Raw genomic sequence first — 25,107 nt, 5'->3', positions numbered from 1 at the left:
TGCAAATTCTTAGAGTTTCCTTTCACAACAATCCATTCCAGTTATTGGGGTGTTGGGTCAGCCCTCTATCGCGTAGTTGCGAGAAAGTGATTGACCTCCAATCAACCTAAATATTGTTTTGATTTTACGTAGTACTGTGGTAGTTGCTAAAAAAAAAACTCTTTCACTCACAGTATTAAACATTTTCAAAAAAATGTTGATTATTTCAAACTGTTATGAACAGTGTGATTTTTTTATTAATAACATAAGCTTTTAGTTGAGTTTTTTAAACTCCTTGAATGACAAAAGTTTTAATGTAAAACAGATCTATAATCTGATGTACGCTGCCCAACAAAGACGTTATTTATTTATTAGTTTTGAAATAATTCCTGGTAATACACATAGCTTAAAAATTAGTCGATTTCGAGAAACAGGTACACTACATTATAGTGCAAACAAAACGTAAATAACACTTAGATTTTCAATCCATTACTGATTTTATACTGATTTTAAGTCTAAATCTACACAGGCAACGTAACTTATGAAATACTTTTAGTTTATGAAGGCTTGGTATAAAAAGTCTTGTAAAGTCCCATTCTTGTGTGTTCTCTGGTTAGGAAACTAGCCTTAATATTTAGTTGTTTATGATATAAGCGGTCTGATTCATACCTACAGTGTATTCAGGTTTTGGACTGGCTAGGCCTATATACAAATATGCATGAGTGTTCGATGTCATCATAAGCGTTGGAATGTTTACCTAAAAAAAATGTCGTAGTAGAGGGTGATAGTGTAAATCATAGCTGTTCCCTGGTCCATCGGCCGGTGCCTCGAGGGGTAATGACCGACGGACTAGGGATAGAGCTGATGACTCATCGATATATTAACTATTATAATACTATTTAATAGTAACTAGGTGAAACCCGTCGAAATCGACGGTTACTTTCAAGGATTACGTTAATTCACCTAACTGCGATAAATTGGATAAAATATAGGCTACATATTTTGAGAATTTAGCATTGTTTAAAGAATAATAAATGTAAAAACAATATTGATATTAATTGCGTTAGTCGCCAAATTCGGTTGATAATTCAATGAATAAAATATTCCCCTTACCGTACGTCATCGGAGTTATTATAAGTATGTTATCTGGTATCTCTTCCTTTGGAAGAACCTTTAAATAGTATTAAAATCGTATTGGTGGATCTTTTGTAGTTAAACACTTCCGTGATTTCATCAGTGTAATATGATTTTATTTGAAAAGAAAACTTTTTTTGGGAAGACATATTCAAAGGGAGGTATATCCGTTACAGTGTAAGTTTGATTTTTCCTTCGTCACGTCGCGTCAGTTCATATCTTACTTCTGTGCCAACAAATGCACCCTCTAGCTTACTTTTGAGAAATTTATTTTGAGGTTACTGTTGAAGCTGGAATTTCTTGACATGGGGGATGTCAGTTAGTTGTCTCAGCCTTATCAATAACATATAGTTGTCAATATAATCTCTCTACGGAATGTTAGGTGTAGTGTAATACTTGAAGTGAAGTTGGATTTTATTCTTGAACTGTTAGGGGCCTCCTAGTTCATACGGCCTTTTGACTTTATTGGCAGCAAATAATGCAAATGACATAGCAATGGGACATTTCCAAAAACAAAAAAATACTGTAAATTGGCTGTTACGTATACATTGACGTTTAAATATTGTTAATCAACGTATTTTATAAAGGATTATGTGATCTAGTTTAAACGGAATATGACCTTTCTGTCATGACAGTAGCTGCATAAATAGTATTTTCTCTCTGTACCATATCTTACATCCAATTGACTGTAAACCAATTGACTGTATCAGTTCCACGATAATTTAATATCGTGTTATTTTCAATAATGTTACCAACCCAGTGCGCCAAAGTTCGTAATATAGGCAGGTGCAAATAATTTGTCAAGATAGGTACCATTTTAGGCAACGTTTCTATGTTTGGATTTTATTGGACATGATAAGAGCAGATATTTGTACATAAATATTTGATATGTGTAGAATAATATGATAAAATGTAGGCAAAAGTGGTGAAAAAGGCAGACACCATCCAGTACAATAGATATAAGATAGTTCAATAAGAAATAATTTATGAATTGCTGTGATAAAAGGATTTTGCACTGATTTCGTAATGGAATGTTACATTGCAAAACATGGCTGAAAAATAAGAAAAACAATTTTAAAATAAGAAAATAACATTAACTCCGTTGTTTGAAATACAATTTAAAAATAAACAGCTGTTTCATTAAATACCCCCGCCGCAGCAAACCTGCCGACTAAGCGAATTTCTATTCGTCTGAATTGATTTTCAGTTAAATTATATTTTAATAACATTAGGTTTAACGAGTACCTAGGTTTGCTGCTACAAGGAAACAAATAAAGTGTGTTTTTTAGTAAAATACTGATAGCTTAGTACAAAATAAATAAATTTGACAAGTTTGATCAAAATATATTCATAAACAAGCAAACTACAACATTTGACAATATTCTCCATAAGAATAACATGGGAATTTTAAATTTACAATTTTTTAAATTTTCTCCGTTACTAATAATTGAACAAAAATACTTTTATATACTAAATTATTTGTTTTTTTAAGCTCTTTAAAAAGGTCTAAACAGAAATTGGGAAATTTTGTGTTTTGAGGGGCAAAAGTGAGAAAACCCAATTTTTACCCCATAAAACCCCCCGTAAAGCCCCGTTCCCATGGTCCGATCGTGCTGGTTCGCGAACTCATTCAAGTTTATCCCGCTTTACACCTTTAAACCAAATTTCATCAAAATCGGACAAAAATTACTCAAGTTATCGCGTTCACGGACGTATATATATATATATATATATATATATACATATATAAAAATTTGAACGAATAGTGTTTTTGGCCTCTGGGGACATCAAAATGAAAAAGTAAATCGGTCCCGGGTCTAGGTCTTACCGTGCCACCTATGGTAATAGCTACTTCCCTATAGGGAAATTCGCTAAAAGTATTATTCACATGGCCAAAATGTAAACAACTCTGTGGAGGGATCTTTAAAGGTTACGCGAAGTTTGCGTACAGCGAAATTTGCGTACAGCTGGAATTTAGCGAAGACTGCGTACGACCCGCCAGGTGGATGTTTGACGAGGGTGAGACAAGGCCTGGCCTTTGTGTCAGTGGAATTTGACAAGCGAAGTTTGCGTACACCACCAAGAACCACGGTTGTGTCCTGATTGCGAACAGTCCAGATTGCGAACAAGGGTAAAATCGTCCAGACTGCGAACACATCAAAAATGAAGTACCTGAACATGAGGCGTCCAGACTGCGAACAAATGTTTTGTAATCTGTTTAAAGATGGTTTAGTCGCTGTTGTTGAGCTTGAGTTGGGAATGTGATTGAATGATTGATGTTGTAATGTGTTTGTAATGTGTAATGCATATACATGTTATTTCGGATGTAAGATGTATGTAAGTATTGTATTTGTTTTAGTTGTTATTTAAATTGCTCGTTAAATTGATGTTTTTTTTTAGTTAATGATTGAGTTTGGAATGTGATATTGGCAAATGCATGTTATTTCGGTTGATTGTGTTAAACTATAGTATTCATATGAAATGGTTGTTTTATTTATTTTATTCTGAGATTGTTTAGTTCTTGTAGTTGCTTGTTTAAGTCAAACATATTGTAATTCATTTTTCACCACACTATGATGTTTTTAGCTGTTTTACATACGTCAATTGGTGGCTGGAAGTTACGTTTTGCTGGCCATGCCAGCTGTCATCGTCATTTGGGGACCGAGCAGGTTTTTACATCCTTAGGGCCGCAAAATCAGCTGCCCGCCTACTTTCTTAACACATGAATGCATATTAAATACACAATCAGTATCCATAGCATTTCAATAGAATTGTTTTATTGTCACCGCTGCCTAGCAACTATTTACTATTATTTTGCTGATCCTTAAAACAACTAACAATAACTGATAACTTAAAAACTATCTCGAGCCTGCAAAACCTCATTTTCGGCCCTAGGTACGAAATATACTATTAAATAAACAACCACTTTAAATATTATCAGAACGGATTTGTGAGTCTGAAAGAATCTGTCACAAGCGGCTTTACGTACAATTATACTACGTTTCATAAAGATATGTGTCTTCAAGGACATTTATCCTCTCCATTATGTATATTACAAGTCTTAAGTTGTGATTTTGGCTAAATCGTTCTGTTAAGGGTTTCTATGAAAGGGTTGAAAACCCCGACCACTCAAAGTGTGTTCGCAATCAGAAATCCTCCCCACCCTAAGGAAGACCCCCTCCACCTCGTAGACCCAAAATGTTCGCAGTCTGGACTGTTCGCAATCAGGACTGTTCGCAATCAGGAGGACACCAGAACCACGGCTAGGTGTTGACTATTAGACTAACATTTGACTAAAGCAACCAATCAGTTCTTACTGATTAAATAAAACTTACTAACTATATTAAGTAGTAATAAAAATATACCGCTTTTAAATTATTACTATCTAGATAAATAAATGTATATGTAACTTGGTCTTATGTGATTGTTGGATGTAACAGCCGCTCATACATTAGACAGAATTGTCACGTATGGAAATGTATAAGCGGTCTTTCGGCCTTGACGGTTTTATTCATATTTACAGTTCTGATTATGTAAATACTTAGCGGCTACTATTACAATTAACGTTATTAGTAATCTACAATAGTACAGTTTCTAAATTAAAACTATTTACATTAGTCAGTTCTTTTGGTCTTAACAAACTTATATATAGTTAAATATAGTTACTATCCGAGTTTGTGGAGGTATAATATCGCTTTAAACACGGAGCTATGTCTCTATTGTAATGATACCGGTATTGTTTGCGTATTCTTTCGATCCTTTGGTCCAGCATAAGATAGCGACCAGAAATCATAACGTAGCCAAAATAAAGTGTCTCCTAAAACTAATAATGTTTAATGGTAGCTCAACGTTATTATCTGAAGCAACATTGATTGAAACCCAGCTTTGTGTATGTTAAAAATAGTATTTATATGTTACTATAACTTTTACAGTTAAAGATATTTAACAAGGGATTGCGACGTTGTATTCCGCGTTGGCTGGTTACTACATTTAGCTATGTAAAACAGGTTAGTTAAACCTTCAAACCTAACAGAATTGAGCGATAATTAATTAATTGTAATTAAGAAACTGTAAATATTGTACATTACTAATAACGTTGATGTAAATAGTGGCCGCTAAGAATGTACATGGTAAGAACAGCATATAGGAATACAACTGAAAAGACCAAAAGGCCGCTTCATACATTTCCAGACTTGAATTTGGCTTAAGTAAAATTTGTCTAGTAATGTATGAGCAACTGTTACATCTACACTCTATCTATTCTATCTATATATTAATTACGTAAGCAGATTCTTTGCGTCAAAATTGTGGTGAGAGACTGGGAAATCGTAGAACGACGGGTAAGGGCTCAAATTAAAGGTCTTGACCCCGTGACGGCGGGAAAAATAGTGAAATGTTAACACAAAATTAGATATGACGTAAAATATTCTCCATAAGAATAGCATTGGAAGTCATTTGCTGCTGATTTTTGTTTACTTCAATACAGCTGATTGTGATTTATCATCAAGCCAGTAAGCAATATGTTACTTCATTTTTGTTGTTTTTTCCTCCCACAATATCTAAATTATTACTAGAGGTTAAAATACCTTATAATACGTCAGTGTGACTTTTTGATCACACTGACGGATTATAAGGTATTTTAACCTCTAGTAATAATTAAATATATTACCTTTGGACTACTTATTTGCCAGCCAATTCTGCAATGTAGCCTACTGTACACAATATAAAACCACGAATAACCTTACTTATAATAATTCAGACTTTTTAGTTAGTCTTACAATGTTGAAATCATTATTTAAATGTGCAATTTACAAACTTGTGTATTTTTTTGTAAATTAGTTAAACACGTGATAAGTAGTAGAATCATCGGAGATGGCTCAAATCAAAGGAATGTAACTTAGAATAGCTGAAAAAATAATGAAGTTTTTTCTTATAACTTGAAGGTTATTTTTGTGTTGAAGGAATGTTTAACATGAAATAACCACATTGACTAAAAAATAAACGATTCAGGATTTAATGGAAAACTTTTGCTTTGTTTTAATTTCAAAACATATGTTCAAGATTTATTCAATTTTTTTTATATTTTATTTTACCAATTTTAATTTTAGATTAATTTATTGTGGTGTTTAATCAATTATTGTATAAAGGGATAAACCTCAACGGCCACTCTTGGAAATCAACCTGGGAATAAAGATGAAATAGGTTCGTTCAGGACAGGCAATATATTAGTTCATTAATCATTAAGTAAGTACTATGACAAGTTCCAATGGGCGGAAACACATAATTTTTTAGGGGAGATTTTAACCAGGTACTCCAAAAAGGTTCAAATAATATAGCCCAGCATGTACGGTGGTAAAGGAAGCATCCATATATAACAGTAAAACCTAGAGGTAGTTTCCGTTTCTTAAAACCAACCAAAAATATGCATGTCGAAGATTCTGATGAAAAGTAATTAATTGTTTTTTAACTGGGTAATGGAAACCTAACCAGTCGCAAAATAGTTAGGAATCAGCCGTTGAATAGACCCCTTTTTGATAGAATATTTAAAATCAATCGCACCTTTAGGAGGAATTCCACCACATAATCTTACACTAGGCTAATAGTAGTTTTTATGTTGATCAGAAACAAATCTAGCGATACGTTTGGTCAAGGGGATGCTTTTACTTTACACTAATTTTGTTAAACCTTTCCAAAAGGAGCATAAACGTAGAAATAATAACTTCGTAGGGATGCTAATTTAGCGGTTTTGACCAAGAACTAAGCTTATCTCAACACACCTTTATTTGCCTTTTCATTTTTGACGAAGACGATTTCCAATCTTTCAATCAGGGAAGCCTTTTTATTATCATTATCATCAAACACAAGACCAAAGCTACCTTAGTAAACCATTATTTATTCACAAACATGTTTGCTGCCTTTAGTAGTAGAGTTAAACCTCTGGAGTAATATAAATTATTTATTAAAAATAACGTCAACAAAAGCAAAGAAAGACTAATAACAAACTGTTTCTCAATGAGCTGCAGACAAGCCAAATTTTCCTGGCTTTTGTAGCAAGTTGTTTATAATAAATTGTTGTAAGATTGTATGATTTTTAAAGAAATAAAATAAATCTCTTAAACCGGTGACAAGTTGAAGGGGAGATACAACTAGCCGCAGGTACAACTAGACGTAGGTACAAGTAGGCGTAGGTACAACTAGTCGTAGGTACAAGTAGTCGTAGGTACAAGTAGTCGTAGGTACAAGTAGTCGTAGGTACAAGTAGACGCAGACGTATGAGGTACAAGTAGACGGTGACGTTCCCGACTAGTTGTACCTGTAGATTTTTAAGAGGTACAACTAGACGTAGAGACAACTAGACGTAGAGACAACTAGACGTCCGCACCATCGTCAAGTTGTCTCTACAGCTTTGGACGGGGTACAACTAGACGCCTGTCACCAAAATGCAGCAGGTACAACTAGACGCCGGTACAAGTAGACATCGCCCCCTAGGTTTTACCATGAGACCTACGGTAATAGCTTATTCCCTATATGGGAAATTCGCTAAAATTGAAATACCTGGAGGAAAATGCAAGCAAGCAATCAAACACTTGAGCAATACTTACTTGCATTAAAAGATATCTGAAATAAATAGTTTTACTAACTGATATTATAAAATCTAGGTGAATTCCTCATACTGACTGACCACGTGTTTCTTTAAAAATATATTCATACAAAAGTGTAATGTGTTTAAATTGTATGTTTACATTTTAAAACTTGTATGTTAAACAAGTTTTAAGTTAACACTAGTGTACCTCGAAATCGAGCAATTCTCAAGTACCGGTATTATACAGGAGTTATTTTAAAACTACAGTAATAGTAGTCATAATTTTCAATGAGTTGAAAAGATCCGACTTAAAGCTTAAGTAAATAATTGAAATACTCACACTATTTAATAGCGCTTTGAAATAATATATGCTTCTTGTAAAAATAAAATATTTTATCATATTTAGAAGCTGGCTTTATTAGCGAATTTCCCTATAGGGAAGTAGCTATTACCGTAGGTCTCATGGTAAGACTTAGGCCCGGGACCGATTTACTTTTTCATTTTGGTGTCCCCAGAGGCCAAAAACACCATTCGTTCAAATTTTTATATATGTATATATATATATATATATAGATTTATATATATATATATGTGTCCGTGAACACGATAACTTGAGTAATTTTTATCCGATTTTGATGAAACTTATTTTGAAGGTGTAAGGCGGGATAAACTTGAATGAGTTCGCGATCCAGTATGATCGGACCATGGGAATAGGGTTTTATGGGGTAAAAATTGGTTTTTCTCACTTTTGACCCTCAAAACACAAAATTTCCCAATTTTTCTCTAAACCTTCTTAAAGAGCTTTAAAAAACAAACAATTCAGTATATCAAAGTGTTTTTGTACAGTTATTGGTTACGGAGAAAACTAAAAAAATGGTAAATTTAAAATTCCCATGTTATTCTTATAGAGAATATTGTAAAATGTTGTAGTTTGCTTGTTTATGGATATCTTTTGATCAAACTTGGCAAATATATTCATTTTATACTAAGCAATAATTATTTTACTTAAACCACACACTTTATTAGTTTCCTTGTAGCAGCAAACCTAGGTACTCGTTAAACCTAATGTTATTTAAATAGATCAATTGAAAATCAATTCAGCCAAATGGAAATTCGCTTAGACGGCAGGTTTGCTGCGGCGGGGGTATTTTTTTTTTGTTTTCTACAAATGTTTCCCGACTTAAGGCTGTTACCAGTAAACATTTCTTGCATGTATTTATTTGATCTGACATTAGGTATGTTTACTTTACCACTGTGACAACATAATGTATATATTCCTCATGGTTTTATTTTTACTTCCAAAATAAGTTGCATAGTATAACTGGCAAAAATTATTCATCTCCACAAGTGATTGTGTACCTGAATTCCTACTGTGAGACCAGGCCTCTCTTCTACTCTTCTCATAAGTATAAGATTTCCTATTAATTTTCTCCTCCTCCTATTTTAAATATTTCTCCTTTAAACTCAAGACATTTTCTGTTCTTCCATCAAAATTGATTAACTGTTTGGATTTTTCTATAACCATTGACTAATGGATACTGTATCAATATTGGATGTTGTATCAATAGTCAAAGCTATAACCTCCTAAATATGACAAACATCAATATTTACTCCCAAAAAGCTGGTGAGTTTTTTTTATATACAGCTGTTTTTAGCGAATTTCCCTATAGGGAAGTAGCTATTACCGTAGGTGGCACGGTAAGACCTAGACCCGGGACCGATTTACTTTTTCATTTTGATGTCCCCAGAGGCCAAAAACACTATTCGTTCAAATTTTTATATATATATATATATATACGTCCGTAAACGCGATAACTTGAGTAATTTTTGTCCGATTTTGATGAAATTTGGTTTAAAGGTGTAAAGCGGGATAAACTTGAATGAGTTCGCGAACGAGCACGATCGGACCATGGGAACGGGGCTTTACGGGGGGTTTTATGGGGTAAAAATTTGTTTTTCTCACTTTTGACCCTCAAAACACAAAATTTCCCAATTTTTCTCTAAACCTTCTTAAAGAGCTTAAAAAAACAAATAATTTAGTATACAAAAGTATTTTTGTTCGAATATTAGTAACGGAGAAAATTAAAAAAATTGTAAATTTAAAATTCACATGTTATTCTTATGGAGAATATTGTCAAATGTTGTACTTTGCTTGTTTATGAATATATTTTGATCAAACTTGGCAAATTTATTTATTTTGTACTAAGCTATCAATATTTTACTCAAAAACACACTTTATTAGTTTCCTTGTAGCAGCAAACCTAGGTACTCGTTAAACCTAATCTTATTAAAATATATTTAACTGAAAATCAATTCAGACAAATGGAAATTCGCTTAGTCGGCAGGTTTGCTGCGGCGGGGGTATTTTTTTTTTTAATTTGTTCAATGTAATTCTTATGGGGAAAATGCGACCTTTGAGAGCGTCTCGTGCCCTTAAGGGTGTTTTTTTTTAATTCTAAAACCTTAATGCAAAACTACAAATTGAGACGATTTATTTAACACCTCAAACATTAAAATCGGTCAAAAAATAAGGAGTTTTGTTCACAAAAAACAGCCCTCACGTATTAATATAAGAGATTTATGAATATACAAACTTTGTTGTACTGTCATATTTTGTTAATTTTCTCTACTCAACCATTTGATTTCTATGGTCATGTTAAATAGTTTTCTAGTTAATCGGTACTGTATACATTTACAAGTTTTGTTACTTTTTCAGAAGTAGAAACCCAATAATGGCAGACTCAACATGATAAAAGGAAAAACAAAAGTGAAATAATGAAACGCTGTTTACCAGCCTTTTATAAGGCTTATGCAGCTTAGTGGTGAAATGAACGTGTATTGCTTTGTATTGAGTGAACAAAATATACAGTAAATAAGGAAAAAACTTGTTTAAATAGTTAAAGGACATTTTTTTCACTTTTCTTTTATTCTAACAAGGCAAAGGAATATAAAATACCTGGGAGAAACCCGAAAAACAAACTTGGTTCAATAGTATTTATTAATTTTCATATGAAACTTGGGCATACACCACAAAGGGTTTGAGCACGTGGCAAAGAAATCATTTAAAGTACTGTATGTGTATAGTTATATCAAACAATTAGATAAGAAAAGTGCTGATAACAAGCTGGAGTACCTAGACACACATAACTGAGGTAATGGCGACAGAAATCTTGGTAACAGACATATTAGATTGAGGAAATTATATGTATATTGCAAATTGTGTATTAGTTTTTATAAAGTGTACATTTCTAATGCAGAATAGACAGACCGATAATAGCACAAAGTTTAAACCTGGAGAAAAAATAGATTGTAATAGTATGGGAAACCCTTCAATACGCTAAGCTAGACCGCAAGTCATCTATAGGTAAACAATTGCAAAACCCCTTTTCACTGCACCCTACTAAACCGAAACACAAGTTACCTGCCTCTTTAGGTCAATCGGGGGTTTACTGTGAGTTGTAAAAGTAATATTATTTAACTTATTCCAGAGCTTGCACAGCACTCACTATCACACCCCAACACCGATCAGCTGACCAACTCTTGTATTACCTGGGATTGAGGACTTTAGCGCACAGTCTCGTCTCATTTATCAACAACTGCGACTGAGAGTCTGAGCGGAATATCCAATGTCTCAGGAAGCAATACTCCATCAGCTGTTCATAGCTCAAGTGTAGCAGTTGGAACAAAGACATTTTGTCTTTCTTCTTGCAGGTTTGCGGGGGAGTCATTGTTAAAGGCTAACCTACTTCTACTGTACCATGCAGCCTTTAAAGTTAGATTATCTGCAATAGTTTAGTTGTGTTAATCAGTTTCTTATATACGACACGCATAGTTCAATAATGTTTTGAAAACACATCCCTCATGCAATAGTATTAATGACATTTAAAGCCTTTAGTTTAGTTTAAAAAATGAAAACCAGAATGACCTACAAACAGAAACATTATCTGCTCAAGTTTTAAACATTGCCATGCATAGACATAAACAGTAAAAAATTACTGTAACAGAACCCACTTTCTTTAATTTAATGTCGAGGAATAAGACTGATAAGTCTGATAGGTTTGATGCATACACTACTCTTTTTGTTTCATTAGCTATAGCATAACACTTTTTGAATCTTTTTTCAATGCCTGAACCATATATTAAAGAAATGTATTTCCCATATTCAATGAATGTAAAGCTGGCAGAAAATAATTACTAACCTTAGGAAGATTGTAATAAAAATTATTTGATTAGTAAATTAGTGACAATGCTACGGAACTGGTAGATGATGATCAATGAAAAGGTTTTGACAGCTGTTGGTATGGTGATGGTCAGCCACTGTGAATGATGTTATGATGTTAATTATGATCTCATAAGTGAATTTGATGACCAATTTGTGAGACGGTCAAATAACTTTAAAAACATGTGGGTCTAAATTTGCCTGGTAAAATAAAGAATTCATTCATTTTAAAATATCGGTAATAAAAAGACCATGTTATGATTTTAACAATGTTAAAACAATGAAGATGTATTCCATTTAGCACTGAATGTCTGATGATAACTACCAGGGCTAAAGAGTGATGGGCACATTAACATTTAACAACTAGGTCACCTCATCTGATAACACTTGCATCCTACCTCAACAAATATTTTATCAGCTACGTCTTGTATAAACAGGCAATTCAATTTTCTTGGAAAACTGTTTCTCAACTAATTGTTATTTCTTGTCAAGAGCTGTCTGACAGAATAATGAAAGCAAGGTTTAGTTACTCATTCTTAAAAATGTTACAGTAGGTTGCTTTGATTTTAAAATAAGTCAAGTAAATTTTCAGAGTCAGAATCGTAAGGCTTGGCTATTACTTATTTTAAATTCAGAATACCTCAAGTCAAACTGCTTCATTAGTTCTTATGTTGTATGAGTGAGAAGGTGTGATGAAGCAAGAAAAAGATAGTTTTTTTTTTTGTTTTGCACAACTATTACAACTGTCTCATAATAGCCAAATTGCTTCAAATACTAGTTGGTTTGACAACCTTTAGTTGAGGTAAACCTATCAATAAATTCAAGTTCTATTAATAATGCACTAGGGTATACATAAAATGCCATTATTAACTAGCAATATGTTAAGATATAGCCTATAAGTTGCTGGAAAATCAACTGAGACCCTCACAATTAAGCCAAGTAGTCTACACATAGATTAATTTAAATAAGTTTCAAACTCCTAAACCATATGTTTTTGATTTACAGTCTACATTTAATGGAACTGTTACTGCGATGTAGATCTTAAAAAAACTAGAACCATCCCGAATTACAAGTTAGTGTAAATAATGTGTTAAGTGGATTTTTATAAAATAAAATAAAACAAGAACTATGATTAATCCAAAATTCTATCTCAGTTGTAAGCAAACATGCATAATGCATAAAAAGAAAGGTACTTACAAAATGAGAACGGGAAGAAAATCATAACTCACCTGTAACAAACATGGGTACATGAGCAAAGGAAATACATGTATCAAATAAACTGATACCAAACAGCAAACCAAGGCCTGTGTAATCAGACCAATAACGTCACCAGTCTACGCCTTCATATACAACACCAACAGCTGTTACTGTTACATATAGCAACATCATAGCAGCACTATGTGGTCACTGGTCATAAAACGCAACACATTGTTTGTTTACTGGGAACCTAAGTTGGTTTTAAAACCGAATTCCTGAAATACCTTCCTAAAAACTCTGAGTGATAATACGACTCGACACTGGGAGCCAGGGATACTGCAGTAGTTGACACTTAATCTGAGAACTAACACTCTTCTTAGGATGCACACTGTTCAACCAGAAGTAATCACAATGAGACAAGGCAGATGTACACAAACAACTAACTGCTTTGGTGCCCATGCTAGCTGAGGAACTTTACACTTTAAAAGAATAAGTTGTCTCAAAATCATTAACAAACAAAGAACTGAGTTTAAAATAAATTACATGGCAATATTTTTTCTTCAAAAGCAACATTTTCTGAATTTGTACAGACACAGATAAAGAATACAAATAAATAGAACATAAACAAATTAATTATATTAATTAATTAAAACATACTAAATGAGGTTTGTAGACTAAATTTTTTTATACAAGTATTTGACAATGAAAAAAATAGTTTAAAATTTTGAGGGGATTTGCTGGGAAATAATCTTATTTCAATAAGTATTCATCTCCCATGTGTGGGTGAAATCGAGAAAATATTCCTCAATGTCGAAGATGTAATGTTTGCCTCCCATAATCGCGGAGACATTGTGTATTCTTTTTACATCGCGAGGCATTGTCTCCTATTATCGAGAAGACATCTTAGATTTCCTTCTAAATTGCGGTAGCACCATGATTGCGGTGGTGTGACAACAGGACCGAATTTGACCTGGTCCGGCCTGGGTCCGCAGGGACAATTTCAGGGGTGCGACAATAGGACTGAGTTAAATCTCCCTCGTCGCGTCGGTTTCTTCCTATTCTCCCGCAGCTACCTCCCTTTTCCCTATCTACACACACAGATTCTAGAGAACTGATCAATGGAGTCGTTCACAAGGTCGCTGGGAACGGATCACCTCATGGAATTGTTCACCGAATTGAAGCGTCGTGTTTTCGAAGAGATCAAACTTGACTGTGCGGCATAATTTTTCAGATGATGACAGAAATGTCCCATCATAGCCTATCCTAACATAACCTCACCTCAAACCATAACAATATTTACTACAATATTATTATTATATAAACGAGCAATTGTACATGTTTAAATTATTTAAAAAAGACAAGTGTGTAATAAAGAGAAGTGCTGACAAATTTACATGGAGTAAATATTTCCGTGAACGATTCCATGAGCCGATCCGTTCACTAGCCCTAGCCCACTATTTCACTATGTGTCCGGGGGGTAGGGTGATGGGAATTAGGCAGGGAGAACCAGGAAATTCCATTCAGTCCTAATGTCACACTCTCAGAAAATGCCGCATGACTGCCCCAGAACCTCCAGAAGGCTCAGACTGGCCCAGGTCAGATTCAGTCCTGTTGTGGCTTTACCCGATTGCATGATCATATTCTAAAATAGTGGAGACATTGTGGACAATTTCTTCAACTGTAAAGACATTATGATCGTCTCCTACGCCTGCGAACATAGATATCTTTTTAGGGGCGCACCTGAAAAAAGCCCAAAATTCAGGTATACGCCTTTAAAGAGCCCGGAACCTCCCAGGACAGTCTGAAAAGAGCCCAGGCTCATTCTAAGACTTTCACAGCGTGCTGTCAAAGTAGAAAGAAACAATGACACAGCCTAAGAATGTGAATTTATTTACAATATTAAAATATACATTATTAAAAGATAGAGGCCTATTTACATGTGAGGTGAGGATTTATTTCCAACACATTTTGTTAATGGCATAAGGTCAATATGACCGTTCTTTAACTGCCTTCTTGTTAGTGTACTTAAAAATTCCTACCGCAAACATATTTTTTAGCGAATTTCCCTATATGGAAGTAGCTATTACCGCAGGTGGAGCAGTAAGACCTGGGTCGGTGACCTCTTATGTAGAATAAGTACACTTAAGCTATATTTTATTAAAAACACACATCATTACCTTCCCTGTAGCAGCAGACCTCAAGTACTTGTTAATCCTAATGATACTGTATTTAAAAAATATATTTAATTGAAAATCTAATCAAGCAAATGGAAATTCGCTTAGAATGCAGGTTTACTCAGCCCAACACACAGCCCAAAGCCTTTACCTTAATTCAAAATCGATCTTAAATAAAGCTATCCTCTACTCAAAGAACAATGCCTTAGCAATAAACCCCACAAAAACTACAACTCTGAATTTCAGTAAGAAAAAAGACGTAGTCCCTCAATTAGAGGATGTAACAATAGAAAACCACACAAAATTCCTCGGTGTTATCCTTGATAACAAACTAACATGGAAAGAGCACATCAACCACCTAAGCAAAAAAATCAGTACTGGAATATATGTCGTCAGAAGAATAAACTACATAGGCGGACTCTCTGTGGCCAAAACAGCTTACTTCGCACTGGTAGAGTCGCATCTTAGATATGGCTTGACAGTGTGGGGAAGAACTTCAACAAAAAATATGAATCGAATTCTTGTCCTTCAAAAGAAAGCCATAAGAGCCCTCGCCAACCTTGTCCCACCACAGACTTGCAGACTAGTATTCGCAAACCTAGGAATCCTCACAGTAGTGTCTCTCTACATACTTGAAACCGTAAAGTATGTGAATGAAATAAACCCCCCAAGAAACCAAGACCTGCACCACTACAACACCCGTCATGGCTCCAAATTTGCACTACCAGTTCACCGAACAACTCTTTGGGAGAAAAAACCTTCCTACACCGGCTGCAAGCTGAGGAACCATCTACCTGACTACCTGAGAGACCTGACTGGCAACAAGCTACACCAGGAGTTGAAGAAGTGGCTAATCGCAAGACCCTTCTACTCAATAAAGGAATTTTATGAAAATTAACATGTACAATTCACTATTGTATCGACACTATTGTAATTCTTAATGAATTAACAATAAAGAATATTGTATTGTATTGTATTGTATTGTATTGTACTGTGGCACATATTGTTACTTCCAGCCTGCAGGCACTATTTTGTCTTGTGTAAGAATCTACTTGAATAGAAGTCAAAGTGTTGACAAAAATAAGTATATTGGGGTGGGGCGACGGGCATAGTTGGTTGAATCTAAGTCCCATGAGTTAGTGTCCTCCTCATCATGTACCTGTGGGGACCCGGACTCTTTTCAGGCATAGGATTAGTAAACCTTTACGAGGTTTAAAATTTCGGGCTCTTTTCAGGTGCTCCGCTTTTTAGATAGCAGAGGCATCATGATCATCTGCCAGAAACACGGACGCATTGAGGACATCTTCTGCAATCGCTGAAAATATTTGAATTTTAAATCTTCATGGATGCTGTCTGCGATGATGATATTGTTTTGCAAAAAATATCTGCTCGGCTCGCTCGGTTTTTTTGATTAACTGATCTTTCATTTAAGCTTTTAGATTAGAGACTTGGGTTTTTGAAAATCGAGATGCAAGCAGACCTCTATAAAAATGTTATCGATTTAATATTCAAAAATTTTCAAATGCAAAATTTTAAAGGCGATACGATTTTTCTACCATTTGCAATCCGATAAAAACTATAGCTTAAGGAGAGATTGATGACAATAGCTAAAAATATGGCAAAGTTTACTCGGAAAAAATGTGGTGGTATGTGTTGTTCCCAAAAGTAAACATGAACATAAAATTATCCTACACAGGACAAAACTATAAAAGAAATTCTATTGAGTTAGGGTTTTTAGAAGACTGTTAACTTTAATGTATTGTACAAAGAATATTTTTATAACAGTAAAGGTCCGTATTACAATCTTGGACAAGCGAATGTAGAGTATTTAGATGTGACTGTGTATTATCAGTGAGGTGCAGAGTGTGGGTGAGAGTGTGTGTGTGTGAGGTAGGGGTGGCTGGATCGACCGTTGGGTGTAGGGTGTAGCAGCGGCAACGTGACTGGAGGGTGGGAACCACCACCATTCATCAACCAATAACTCATTCATCCAACAAGTGTCACCACTACCTCTACTGTTAGATGGCCTCATAAAACTGTGCTCAGCTGTGATAGGCTACCTGGTTTGTTGGTTGGCTTAACATTGGATTATTACAATCACAAATAAATGTTGGTACATAATAAAACCAAAAGCCAATAGTTAGTTACCTGACTAGTGCCCGTCTCCATATCTGGCCAGTCTCAACTACAATGAGCTGCAACTTCATATCCCACAGCAGTGAACATGGACGTTGGTCCGGGCCGCTGCCGTCACCTATCTGGATGTCACTAGCCACTGTCACTGTGTATTGTACTGCACTACAGTAATTCACTCCTAACAACACTGCACTCTACAGTACTAACCTTCACAGGCTGATACTCTATCGGGTTTTCCTAGCAACTTGGTGAATATAGCAAACCTTGATTATATAGATCAGAAGAAAAATTAGTCATCTATATTATCAAGGTTCACAGTTATTGATATTTCACAACTATAAAAGTTCACTTTGAATGATAGTGGATTCTGTGGAGGAATAGCATTATCTTTAAAATAATGTCAGTTTAATTGTTTGACTGTGGTTAATGCAATATCACAATTTAACGAATCTCCGTTAACGAAACAGATAATCATGATAAACCGTTTAAATTATAGAGAAAATAGTAAGACCCAGGAGCTTAACACTGTAAGAGTAAGGTTTATTAATTTTTCATCAAACATCTGATTTGTGAATAAAACGTAGACCACTTTAATCTTCAAATGATCAATATGCTATTAGCAAATCCTAGAGGTAAAACTACAAGTATGAGGGAAATAAGTTAGGTGTATTCATTAAACAGTTGAAGTGTTATAATTACCAAGATCTGATTTACGAATATTGATTAATGGCTTGCATGTAAAACTATATTTTACTACTCTCAAGTACATGGTGTTTCTAAATCTTATTTTTTAAAAAAATTGTTTTTCTTTTCCGAGTTCTTTTGGCTCCTCTACCCAACAGATTTTTATGATTGAGGTCTTAAATTGAAGGTATGAACGCACAGATTTCACCAAGCATCAGCATATATTTATCTACTGTATTACTCGACCAAAAAACATAAATATGACTTAGGCCTATTTTCAAATGCTTACTTCATTTTAAGATGTATTTCACCGTTTATTATTTTATTAATCCTATTCATTTTGGTCTAAGAACCTTCAGTGAAATAAGGGCTTTCGTTTAAGCTATTATTTAATCAAATAAAATCAAATCTGACGAGTTGTTATAAATATATAATCTTATATATTTTGGTCTATGGACCTTTAGTGAAATACCGTCATTCATTTAAGCTATTAGTTATTCAAATCAGACGAGTTTCTAGCAAACGCAAGGTGATTTAAGACCAACATAAAAATTACTTTTCATAATGATTAAAAATCAATAGCTCCAGTATTGTTTTTTTTTTTTATATGTTTTAGACTCAAAATAATCAGTAAATTATGGACTTTAATTTGAGTTATTGATCGTTTGAATCAGTTAAGTTTAAGATACTGTACTACTCAATCAAAAATAATAAATTTGATTATTTCTTTGATATAATATTTATTTTAACGCTGCGGAGCAGCATGGGTCCTCTAGTATAATTATTATTGAGATCCATAACTGAATTTATATTAATTTTACATTTATAAATTATATGTCAAATGAGAGCCACTTATACACCTATAGTTTCATTCTTAAACCTAGTGTAGGATTCAATGAAAGTACCGTTCTTCGTAGAACACAATGTAATAACAAGAGTGCTGCCAATATATTTATGAAACCTCGACACCAGTATTGTATAGGGCAGTAGGATACGGTGAAATCTAAATAATTTTATTCATTGTGTACTACCTCAGTACTACCATTATGCCAGATATACAAGGTACTTAATCGTGCCACGAACAAAACCATTGAGCTTCAATTGAATTTGAAGTATAATTTGTCACTGTAGGTTTGATGTAGTAGAAATCATAAATCATTAAAACTTCGATATTTATTTCAAAACACCCGCCCTGCGCTGACGCCATAAATGTTCGTGTCAGTTTTAATTTTGAGAATAAATTAAACTGTTATACTGTACCAGTTATGTTTACAAAGTATTTTCTTTAGCAGAAAACTAAAAACCCGTAAGAATAAGACTTTATTGTAATAATGACACTGCCAGGTTAGTTGCAAAGTACGCCAATGTTTCATAAGATAATTCTGACACGATACAACCTGTTAAAAACAGCAATAAGAATTTTAGTGGCATTTAAAAATGTTATCAGAGGATTAGAGGATTCACTTTTATAACAAGCCAGAGCTTAGGTCTCATTCCAACCATAGTAACATTCTCTTCATTTAAAATCCTTATTTAAAGGGTGAAGAGGTTAGGTTTTCCTGGTTGACAGCCATTGCATCTAAGTAAAGCAACCTAAGTAAGCCATTGCACTGGACTCTGTATAGATTGCGAAAACTGCCATGAAAAGTACCTGCCAACCAATAGATGGACCTTATGAATGGTTATGAATTTACAGGTTAATGCAATTTATAGATGAAATGAAGCTATTGTCAGCATTGTGCTTTGGTTGTTTTCTTCTGGCCAATGCCAGCCGTTCTCCCTCGATTCTAGTTGACATATCAACATTGCATTGAATAATATAATAATTGACCATCATGGTGACACTTCTCATGTGATAGAGAATCTTTGGAATGTGAACTGCAACTGTTTTACCTTGTCGCAGTATCCAGTTACTTACTATGGAGCTTGAGGTATATCTTGAAACCACCTTCGTATGCATAGGGAAACAGTAAAGGATACGGCTAGGGTCAAGATCAGAGCAGTGTGTACTGCTAAATTCTCTGGAACTCCTTTTTTATATATAACGAATACTGCAGTAATGTCGTTTGTAGTTAGTAAGTTATACTACCGTTATGGCGTTATATCCTTGATCTGTCCATATAACAATAGGGACGTTTTGTTGCTGATATTCAGTAGTTTCTCTCAGAACTTTTCTCATTCTTTTTTAAGTGTGGTCATTTAAATTTTATCTCACTGAGTACCTGTGTAAGATCTCTCCACTTCATAGTAGATTCAAAACCCAAATTTTGTATTGTGTCGTGTCTCATTTTAGCAGCTTGTCCAGTTTCATAAAAATAAAATTGCTAATGTCAGCTATTTGTGTGGTTATGGTTTATTCGTGGTTAACGATAAACTTGATGATTAACATTAACACATACGCTTGACTGCTATTAAGTTAAGGTTACATCTGGTGCTTACCATAGCCAAGGCTTTAATTGTAGTTCCTGTTAAACATTTTGGAATTACAACTAGTTTTCTCTGTAAGACCAGTGAACATTTTGTTTGGAACTTCATTTGTTCTGATATTGTTCAACTATCACTATGACACTATCATGTATATATATATATATATATCTGGTTTTATTTTTAATCCCAACGTAAAGTGTAACAAAAATCTACAAAATATAATTCATGTGTATGAGATATTTGGATTCTTATTTGTAAAAACAGTCCTCAAACTCTTCTCAACCGCATGAGATCCATAACCTTATGGGGTTGTATGATTACCAATGTCCTCCTCCTGCTAGTAGTTCTTTTTTTAAGCCAAGAGAAACCATTATTGTTTATAGTAGTATGGTTTATCGCGAATATGAAACGTATAAAACCGTACAAGCCTCCTCCAATAAAGACTAACAAAATTTTCATGCGTCAGCCTCAGTTCATGTTATCATGATTATGTCTCTGCTGATATTTCACAAGTGTATTTCTACATATTCTGTATCCAAACACAACAGTGCATAGAGAGAGTCTATGACCAGGGATTGTGCCAATTTAGAAGGCAAGATTCATTGTGATGTGGTTTCCATACTTCAATGTTTTAACCATACTGCTGCTACAGTAGGCCGTGTCAACAATGCATAGATGAGCACACCAACAGTAATGTAAACACAGCCTTATCATATCAGCAAGGTCACTACTTCACTTTGGCTTCTTATCTTGTTTTACTTTTATCAATTTTGCTACCCTACTCCAACCTGATAAGGATTTGCATTAGAGCCAGCTGATTTTACAATATCTAAATATATAAAAGGCAAAGCCCTCACTGACTGACTCACTCACTCACTCACTCACTCATCACTAATTCTCCCACTTCCCATTTACCTAAGAGGCTGAAATTCGGTACACCGATTCTATGGGCATTAAATAGGAAAACTAAGTAGTTTTTATTCTGATCGGGTTTTCGGGCTCCGCCCCAGTGGCTCTGGAGTTTCCCATGTTAACCTTATGATTTTTCATATTTAAAAGGAATTTCTTAACAGCTGTTTCAATTAAACAAGTTGGTTCTGTTCTATGATGTTCAATAGCATTAAAGTTACAAGGATTACCAACAGGGTGCAGCACTATTATTTTTTTAAATTCATGAGTACAGCACAGCCAATTTGCAACCAAAAGGTGAATAAACGTAGCGAACGAACTTCAACCTGGAAGCGATTTAGCGTAGCGAACGAGCTAACCTGAAGGCAAGTGAGCGGAGCGAACGAGCTCCGACCTAAAGGTGAGTGAGCGTAGCGAACGAACTTCAACCAGGACGTGATTGAGCCATGCGAACGAGCTCACTTGTGAAGTTAAACGGGGCAAAGCCCGCGGGTACAGCTAGTCACAAATAAAGTAAATCCGCCACCTGTGAGACCTGACTTGGATGGTTTACTGAATAGAGGAAAGACAAATTCCTTGATAAATGACTACGGATTGGAAAAGTACACTTATTTTGGAAATAATACAGTGTACATATAAATTGACTACTGTTTTTCTGTTTACAGAAATATCGTCTCCTCATGGAACGTAAGTGGAATGTAAAGGGGTCATAGTGTGTGCGTAAGATTTGTTTGTGGACTACGCAATGGAATGACCATGTGTCGAGTGGACGACGTGAGGTAGGCCTACTGTTCATGGCAGATGTCTACACTCTAAAGGTACGTTTTGCTTGGAGCGACAGGTGCGACGGTCGCGCAGCGACTGTCGCCGAGCGGCAGTCGCGGGATGGTAGACTGTTTTGCTTGGAGCGACAACTTCTTTGGCGTCACGAGACGTGGTACCGTCAGTGCACCTAACCTCAAAAGTGCGCACTAAGTATAAAGTCACTAAATAAAATCGATAAATTCACTTAGGCTGGTTTTATGCACCGCGACAGTCGCGAGTCGCGCCACGTCTTGCGGCTGACCAAAATGTCACGCGACAGCGACACTTTTTTGTCGCGTAAACTCACATCCGGTGGTGGGGGAATTAAAGAAATCAGTCTGTTCTCAATCCAATGTTGTGTGTTGTGTTTGTGATGTAGAAGTGATAATTAAGTTGTACAAATATAGACCCTGTAGTGTTGTAAACGTTAATGACAAAATCCCAGTTATTTAAACAACGCATACAATTTACAGTTGGAATTGGGTCAACCCTCTTAAAAATGTCATTACATAATAAAATGATGAAATTTATATTACAAATAAAGGGTAAAGAACTCATTTATATATTAGTTATTAACATTAATCAATAGAAATATATGGAGAATATACCACGTGGAGTATGAAAAATACTACTGTCGCGGTGCATAAACGTGCCCATTTGATCCAATAGAACTTGAACCGCGCGCGACACATTTTTTGAAGCTGCGATTCTAAAACCTGTCGCGGGTATTTAGAGATCGCAGATTCACTCACGCGACAGTTTGTCGCTGTCGCGGTGCATAAATGCTCCCATTTAACTCAATAGAACTTGAGTCGCGCCGCGACACGCGACACGCGACTGTCGCGGTGCATAAAACCGGCCTTAGTAAAACAGGTAAAACTTAACAAATAAAGTATTCCTTATAGGCCTAGTTATTTGTTATAAGAAACATTCCAAAACTGCCATGTCACAAGCCAAAATGTAATAAAATTACTCAATTTCTCCGTAAATTGCAGTACACAAGCATAACTTGAATTGGAAATCAGTGTTATAAACAACCTCCTCACAGAGTGAAAATTATATTTTATTGATTGTATTGTAAATGAAAAAATACCTTTATTAAAATAACTTGTAATACCATTACATAATGTTAAACAAACCTGATCTCCCGAATTAACTAGCTATTGCCAACCAGACGTTACCTTTATTCTTTGTAGGAGATATGTTTTAAATCATAAAGCGCAGGGTATTTTGCCACTACTTCTAATAAACTGTCGTTTAATTTCCTCACCACTAAAATTTAACTTAATCCCAGGCGTTGTCCGGGTAGCCGACGACGCCATATAGCGAAAATAAAAGGTCGTAGACCTTGTCAAAATGTTATACACTATAAAAACAATCAGAAATTCTGAATTTTTTACGATGTGAAAATCGTTGAAGTGAGATTTGCAGCCAATTCGCACAGACGCACACTGATTATAAGTAGCCTACAGTAGAGAGAGTAATAGTCAATTGAGAAGTGAATATACCTAGTCAACGATACCACCTTCCATAGCATACCTGCCTCTTCCATAATTATTATCACCACAATACAACTACAACTACTATACACAATTTCCAGTAGGTCTGAATAGAAACGACCTAAAATAAAACGTTAATATCCAATAAAATTCACAGTACACATAATTTAACTTTGGTGTCCTAACATCAAAACTAATCGTCACACCTATCCTTTATATCAATTTATTTCACTGCATTAATTGCTAAATAAATAAGTGTAAACAAAGAAAAGTAAAAACAATAACAGTTTGTTTTGAAACAGCTGTTTGGTTCAAATAACATTCATTTGAAAAAAAAGAACTGGTCACATGTAGCAGGAATATAAAAACGTAAACACGCTAGTAAAGCTAATGACGTAATTGTCAATGTTTATTATCCATACCGTTATCAGTTCTATCCTTGATAATTACCCACCCTCATTGAATAAATGTACATCGTAATTTCCCATATATTCATAGTTTAAATAAAAGTGATATTTTCACGTTTGGGGGCGCTGATATAGGCACCCCCAAACGTAACCACAACTGAACACGATTTCATAAAAGGGTGGTTTGTCTAATTGCAGTATCCTAGATCAATGTTGACGTTGTGTTCAATCTATGCCATCCATCTGTTTATCTTTGTACAAAAACAGATGGTCCGGCTGAGGTTGTGGTGGTAATTTAAAATCGTGATTCCTGATTATTCTTGATCTTCTTTTTATGACATCAATATATCCGGGCCTAAACATTAATGGAAAAAAAAGCTACCATGAAGAATTAAAACATGTAAACATTGTTTTATTAAGACTCGTGTACAGAGCCTCGATTTGTTCTGTGGTTTAATTAATTTTGGTCTAAACTATTTTAAACTGTGGTCTAATTATCTCTACTAATCTTACTTATTTCCTATAATCAATGACGAAATAAGAGTAAATAAAATAACCTCACAGTTCCATAGCTTATATTTAACCAGCTGTTAGTTAAAACAAATTATATTGCTCTAAAACAAAACAAAGATTACAAAGATTGCTTTTAAAAAGAATAATTTGAACATCCTGGTATTTTACTATGTATAATTTAATTAATATGCCATCCTCTTACAGAAGAATTGAGCGTATCAATGATTAGCATTACACATAGTATAAATAAGTCAACCCTAAGTATGTCTTTACATTTTTATCCAAATGCTGAATTTGTGACACAAAAGCTGAATGTTTACAGCTGTTATGTTAAGCAAATTATTTTATGCCAAAAGCTAGTTTAGAATCTTAGCGTCGGCTGCTAGACTTTTTAAAAATTAAAAATTAATTTCTAAAAAACTGGGACCCTAAACTAAATTTA

The 25,107-nt window shown here is 34.6% G+C and overlaps 1 protein-coding gene across 10 annotated transcripts in view; it reads right to left on the bottom strand.

Annotated features, from left to right (window-relative positions):
* The window catches only part of LOC128987600 (phosphatidylcholine:ceramide cholinephosphotransferase 1-like), a 156,368-nt gene that overhangs the window by 51,529 nt on the left and 79,732 nt on the right, over window positions 1-25,107 (bottom strand). For 4 of the 10 annotated variants that reach the window (XR_008490253.1, XM_054408537.1, XM_054408533.1 and 1 more), the window contains one exon: window positions 11,246-11,478. The exons of 3 other annotated variants lie outside the window; for them this stretch is intronic. Coding sequence is in view for 6 of the 7 variants with exons in the window: in XM_054408537.1 (XP_054264512.1) it covers window positions 11,246-11,424 (179 nt within the window). In the remaining variant the exon portion in view is untranslated. Of the gene's footprint in view, window positions 1-11,245; window positions 11,479-13,112; window positions 13,200-17,434; window positions 17,619-25,107 lie in introns of those variants that run through there. 3 more of the 10 variants (XM_054408534.1, XM_054408535.1, XM_054408539.1) reach the window with 3 other exon arrangements.

Source organism: Macrosteles quadrilineatus, unplaced genomic scaffold (assembly GCF_028750875.1).
Source record: "Macrosteles quadrilineatus isolate MER2022 unplaced genomic scaffold, UCM_ALF_1.0 Scaffold_2__2_contigs__length_208266976, whole genome shotgun sequence".
NCBI lineage: Eukaryota > Metazoa > Arthropoda > Insecta > Hemiptera > Cicadellidae > Macrosteles > Macrosteles quadrilineatus.
The sequence above is the reverse complement of the archived record's forward strand: the minus strand, read 5'-3'. Positions and strand labels throughout refer to the sequence as shown.